Below are 6,728 nucleotides of genomic sequence, written 5' to 3'. Positions count from 1 at the left end.
TGATTGATTGAGGTGCTGAAGAAACTTTGGTAATATACTTTCACAGGAGATTTGAGTATCATCATCATATAGTGAAAATTTTGGAAGGTGTTTTTACATCCACTGACTGTCTGTTATATTAAAATGAATGCTTTAAATTTTGATTTACATGTCCAAGTAAATTTTAAGGTTTAAAGTAGCTTTATATGTTATCAGCAATATTTCATCTTGGGCATTTATGATACTTAAAGAAGCTGCACTTGGAAGAATTTCAGTGTTTTGGAAATGGGAAGAGGGATAACATTAACACTAAGAGCCAATAAAAGGTTTCCATTCTTGTCTTGAATGAAATGAGTGGTTCAAGACAAGAATGAAGGATCAATAAATGTTATAGAATTTATTATTCTAACTATTATTTCTTGTTATTAATGTTTAGCCCTTTTTTAAAATCATTTTCACAATGCAAGGTTCTATCTTGTGTAGTAGTGTCACATGACTGATATCTATGGATAAAATTCTCTCTAACATGACAGTATTTTTTTAAATATGACAAAGTTAAGTTATCTGTTGTATAATACAGTACATTATGTATGAGTAACAAATTGTAACAAACTGAAGACTTGTTTTTATTTTGTGTAGAGCATAGTATATCATGTTTGATTAAAAAAAAAAAATCACATCAAAGGTCTTATTTAAAGTAACACCCATATGAAACGTTATTAGCATTAATTTACTTAGATATTAATAATAAATAGAGGATGTACTTATTAATTAGAAATGACAAGATTTAAAAGAATTTTTTTTGTATAATCAGTGTTTTTTTGTTTTGTTTTAATGTAATGTCATTAAAAGATTAGTTGTCAAACTTGTTTAATAATCAGTTTTCTTTTGCAAATAGTGACTTTCTTTCTACAATAATACTTGTAATTTAAGCCTAAAAATATTTTAGAAATGCCATGAAGCAGAAAAGTCATCAAAAAACAACAAAAAAACATTACATAAACATTTTTACTTTATGTTTAGAATCTTTCTAATGTATTCTCTGCACGGAAGTTTGTTGGATGGTACAACGGTTTACCAGCAGATATGTACACCTCTCCAAACCTAGATGTTGAAACGGCAATGATTGTAGGACATGGCAATGTTGCTTTAGATGTTGCACGAATTCTGCTGACACCAATAAATGTTCTTCAGGTGAAAGCTTTTTTTATTTTGAAGAGAAATTTTATAAGAAAAAACAAACTTTGGTACTTTCTCTCCTTAGGTAAGAAACTTAAATGTATCAGTTACAAAAAGATAAAAAATTTATTGAAGAAATTTTTCAGAAGAGAAATTAAAGTTAAAATAATACTTTGTACAAGAGACATAAAATGCAAATAGTTTAAAAATCTATTATAGAAAACATTCTTCAGAGAATAATAGGTAAGTAGCTTCTGTGGACAGTTTTTTGCACGAGACTTGTTATACCTGGTAATTTATAAATCCTTTAATGATGTAGGAATATTTTTAAAGGGATTAGCTCTTGTAGATGCCCCCAGGTGTGGTTTAGATTTAAGTTTGAGGACTTAATAACACTAAAAATTGGATTTCAGTATCAACAGTGGGCACAGTAAAGGTAGCTTATTTGAAGCTTTGTGCTTAAAATCAAACATGAAGCTCTTGTAGCCAAATTTGAAATGAAAAATGCACTAGATATGTTGCTTAAAAATTAGAAAGCTTTGTTAGCATCCTTTAAAAATGAGAAGAAAGTTGTTTGTGATATATTAGTTTCTTTATATTTCCCTCATTTGAGAGACTAAATTTTTTTTGGGATCCTATGTAGATGTTTTTATCAGCAGAACATGCTGATGGAACATGTTCATTTCTTTTTTTGTTGTTTTTGATATTACATTTAAACAGCTAGCAATAGAAAAGCAAATATTATTGGTTTAGTTTCATTTGAATATCAACTTTGAGTATAGAATACTTTACAAAAAAAAAAAAGTAATTTGAGCATGTTAGATTAACTTAACTCTCTGCATATAGCACCAGCATCAAAATATTAAGTATTTCTTTTCTTCTTTGTCTAAAAACGTTTTGTGGTATGTAGAACGAAGTTAGCAGGTACAGTAAACATCCTGTGGATGGAACTTTTTTTCAATCTATTACTAAGGCTAGTAATTATTGCAATGATTAGAAAAATGTTTAAGTTTTACTCATCCATAATTAGTAAAGAATATATCTTTGTTATGGTATATAAGTCTTGCATGTAGTTAACTTTCTCAATACGGGCTCGGTCCCCAGGGATCAACCACGTAACCATTTTTATTTTTATATAATTTTAATATTATAACTTTTAATTCACTATGTGTATCTTCACAAAATTTGGCAGACTTTTAGTAAACATTGCACATTGTTTGTATGAACAAAAAAAAAGTTTTTTAACGAAGTATTTTTGTTAAAACCTTTTAAATAAATACAGAACATTTCATTATAAAAATTTATATTTCATCTACCTTTACCCTAACAGTATATTTTATTCTTCAGCCAGTAGACAAATAACCAAGGTATAATGAATAGTTGTAAAATCACAAATAAAATGAGCAGCTGTGCCCTTTTTCGTGATTTATTGTTCACGAAATTTCAAAGTACTTCTCTTGAGAGTTTGAGCTGCTAAACATTTCACATTTAATTTCTGTGCTTATTTTAATGTCAACGACTGAAATAGAAATCTGGTGAAAATGAAGCAATAAATTACTGCTTCTGTCAGTAGACTGTTTACATGACACTGTAATATATCTCTGAAAGCAACAAAGCACGTGCAAAGGGATAGCCAACTTGACCCCTGCTCAGAGAACAGGGATTATATTGGATTATATATCTGACAGTGTTTACAAGGAAATTTAACCAGAGTAATCACACTGCACTAAGAATCAATGAAAACATTTATACTGGACACAGAATGTGAATTTATTGGCTTATGTATGTATCTTAGTGTTTACAACAAGAATTCTCCAGAGTAATAGCACTGCACTTTGAATCTGTCAAAATGTTCGTTATATGGTTTGGTGCCAATACGATAAACATTGTAATTCTTTGAATATTAGTAATTCTTATGAGATGTTAGAAATTTAGCAGTATACTGTATAGGTGTACAAAGATTTTATTGGTGTACATGGTTGTGAAATCCCATTTCTCTTTCAGCAAACTTATTCATAAACCAATAAAAATTCAGGTTTCAAATCCTGTTATTGTTTCACAAGCATTCAAATTAAATCAAGCACTCTGACTTTGGCTATTTTGCAATACTTTGTTGGAAGACATAGATGAGTTGCTACAAAGTGAATACATTCTGCAAGAAACATATTCCTTGCTACTGACTTGCGTAGAAGTAAGTAATTATTTTTTATAATACATCTGGAATCTGTGTTCAATAGTTTTAGTATGTAGTTGTTGACCAAAATCTATTGTAGCTATTTCTGTATTTTAGCATAAAATGTACTGCTTCTGAAATCTAAGATAAATGTCACAAAAGATATATATATATACACACATGTAAAGAACTAAGAAACGTTATATAATACACATAATAATGATACACAACAGAGAATACATGATATGTAATATATATGTCATGTTATTTTTTTCTTCTAGAAATGGAAGCTAAAAGAGAGGTAAAAGCTAAATTCCAGAAATTGAGAAAGAAAAAATTTCTTAATGAGGAAGAGATGCAGTTTTTACTGAATGTGTCTTTCTCTTCTGATGAACGAGGCAGTCTGTTGGGGGAATCGGCAGTTGAGGAAGCTGATGCTTCTGTTGCAATGCTACTGACAGAATCAGTGTATAAAACAAGATGACCTCAAGTAGAACCAGCTCTTCTTGATTCTGTAAGATCATCAGATGAAGATGTACTGGAACCACCCAGGCCAGGTACATCAAGACAAACACCATCACCACAACCCCCATAGAAAAGAGGCAGGGGTAAGGAAAAGGGTAGAGCTGCAGTGTGAACTAAGACTGCCTCTTCCCAGAAGGAGGAGCAATTAAACATGCCTCCATTCAACAGAGATAAACCTGTGTCCAGACGTGTCACCTCTTCAAATAAAACTATTGACTTCTTTAAACTTTGATTTAGTGTAGAAACTTTAAATATAATTGTGAATGAAACAAATCAGTATGCAAATCATAAACAGGCACAGCAAGAAGGTGGACTACCAAAAAATAGAGTAAAATGGACTGATATTACACTTTATGAAATTTTTACATGTTTAGGTTTAACTTTAACAATGGGACTAAAGTCTTATCCTTGTCTTTCTGACTATTGGTCTACCTGTCTTCCTTTCCTTAATCCTTGGTTTACTAACGTCTTATCTAGGGACATGTTTTTAGCTATTCACAATTCCTTACATTTCAGTAACAATACTTATGCTCTTCCTTGAACTGACTCTAACTATGATAAACTTTTTAAGGCTAGACCTATCGCAGACTGTCTACTAAAGTCTTTTGTTTGCCACTCTCCTAACGGAAAACTAACTATAGATGAACAGATGTTGGGCACAAAATGCAGAATTGGTTTTCACCAGTATTTACCAAAGAAACCTGTGGGTCCTAGCAGAAGCTGTGAGTGGATAAGTTTAAAATCTACACATGTAAATAGGGTTAAATGCCAGTTAAAGGTTTAGCAGACAACGTTGTGATAGAATTGATTGGCAAGTACAACAGAATAGGACACTGGGTTTTCATGGAAATTTTTACACTCCTCCTCGTTTATTTGACAAACTACTGACTATGGGAAGCTATACTTGTGGTATATGCAGGAAAGACAGACTGTATTTACCACAACAACTTGTTTCTACAAACATACAGAGAGGGGAAGCACAATTCTTTTAAATGTGGAACTCTGACAGCTGTGAAGTGGACTGACAAACGAGTCATTTATACACTTTCATCTTTACACTCTTAACACTACAAAAACTGTGACAAGAAGAGGTAGGGATGCTGAGGTTACAAAACCTCACTTAATTGTGGACTACAAGTTTATGGGAAGGATGAACCTGAACAACTAACACTTAAGTTACTATCTTACTGGATGTAGGACAATAAAATGGTATTAAAAAAATGTTTTTTGACTTTTGGACTTAACAGTTGTAAATACTTACATTTTGTACAAACAACAGACCAATCAACCAGCATTATCCCAGAAGGCCTTCATAACGGACCTGGTCACAGCTGTCATTGAGCATCTACTTCAAAGCAGACCAGGTCCTTCTGGTATACCACTCTCTAGGACTTTACAGGACTCATCACCTCTGAGACTCTCTCTTGGCAGGCACTTCCTAAGAACTGTTGATAGAAGTCACAGGAAGAGATGCAGACTGTGCCTCTCAGAAAATAAAGTAACAATAAAATGTCTAATGAATTTCTCTGTATTTAAAATTTTGAGAAATATCACACTAGTGTTACCCTTCAAAAGTTAATTCTTTATCTAAAAGTGTCTGCTATCTTCCTTTGTTTACAAATTTATCTATTTTTTTAAAGATTTTAATGTTTGTATTTCAATGTACAGCAGTGTTTGCTTTTTTCATTGAATTTTGACTGAAATATTTTGTAAAGTTTTCTTTTGTTATTCATACAGTAGTGATGCTACCTTTCATGTGTCAAAATCAGTTTACAATGTCTAAAATGTTTGTAGTAAATTGCCTATGTAAATCTGCTTTACATTGATACAGTTTTTCCTGTGCACAACATAAAGTATTTTTTTCCCCCCATTGTTGATCCTTTTGTTCTGGTTGTTCGTTTTATTATGTGTTAAAATCTGTGTACATTTTGGTATGTTAGAATGTGTATAACTTGATATTGTTTCACGCAATTTGTAGGTATACTATTCATTTTAGAGATGTATACCATTTGTGAATTCTGCAGACATTTGTAAAGTATTGTATCTTTCTAAAATGTTATGAATAAACCTTTTTTAGGTTGCAAGCTTCTAATGTTGCATAAATTGTTTTTATTTTACTTCAATTTAGACAATTAGAAGAATAATAGAAATTCAGTAGGCATAACTATATGGGCCTACAAAGTCATAGTACAGATATCTATCTATAATACCAGGAATTTGTGAAAAATATGGAAATTTTGGCTACCATACATTATATAAGTATTTATACACAGTGTTATTATTTATTTACAAGTGCTTAAATTTTAGTTATTTTTCTTAAAATGTACAAGAATAAAGAACATGTACTTAAAAAACAAAACAAAAGCCTTATTAAGTTTAAGGAATACAGTAGGCAATGGCAAAATATTCTGTCTTAAATCCTTGTTTATTGAATATGATTATATACAAACAATGCATATAAGTGAAAGAGCAATTTATTTTTTTTTAAAAATTCATAAAATGTCAATTGATTTTGATCAGGAATACTCCTTGGAAAAATATTATTGCTTAGCCTGACATGAAGCCATTATAATAGATCAGGTTGTAGGTCACTGATAAATCTTTGTTTAGTTTCACTGTTTTTTTTTATGATTTATAGCTACAAATGGTAACAAGTATCAAAGCAAAATCGGTATATTAATGAATATCAATCAATATGATTGATTGAATATATATAAAAAAGAAAAATGTAATTGTCTGATCATCATAAAAAAATTTAAATTCTAAAATTATTCTTAATATTTTTTCAACAGTGACTTGCAAAATTTGGAAATTTCACAACGTACAAAAATGATAGAAAAAGTAAATCAAATTGTGTGAATTATGTTAAAAC

The 6,728-nt window shown here is 30.6% G+C and overlaps 1 protein-coding gene across 1 annotated transcript in view; it reads left to right on the top strand.

Moving 5' to 3' along the window:
* LOC106458702 (NADPH:adrenodoxin oxidoreductase, mitochondrial-like) overlaps positions 1-6,728 on the top strand; it is a 35,271-nt gene that overhangs the window by 14,045 nt on the left and 14,498 nt on the right. Inside the window, exons 6-8 of the mRNA XM_013918245.2 lie at positions 1,003-1,173; positions 1,392-1,401; positions 3,613-3,797. Coding sequence (XP_013773699.2) covers positions 1,003-1,173; positions 1,392-1,401; positions 3,613-3,797 — 366 coding nt within the window. The remainder of the gene's footprint in view (positions 1-1,002; positions 1,174-1,391; positions 1,402-3,612; positions 3,798-6,728) is intronic.

This window comes from Limulus polyphemus, unplaced genomic scaffold, assembly GCF_000517525.1.
Source record: "Limulus polyphemus unplaced genomic scaffold, Limulus_polyphemus-2.1.2 Scaffold503, whole genome shotgun sequence".
Taxonomy (NCBI): domain Eukaryota; kingdom Metazoa; phylum Arthropoda; class Merostomata; order Xiphosura; family Limulidae; genus Limulus; species Limulus polyphemus.
Note: the sequence above shows the minus strand (reverse complement) of the source record. Positions and strands in the feature narration are given on the sequence as shown.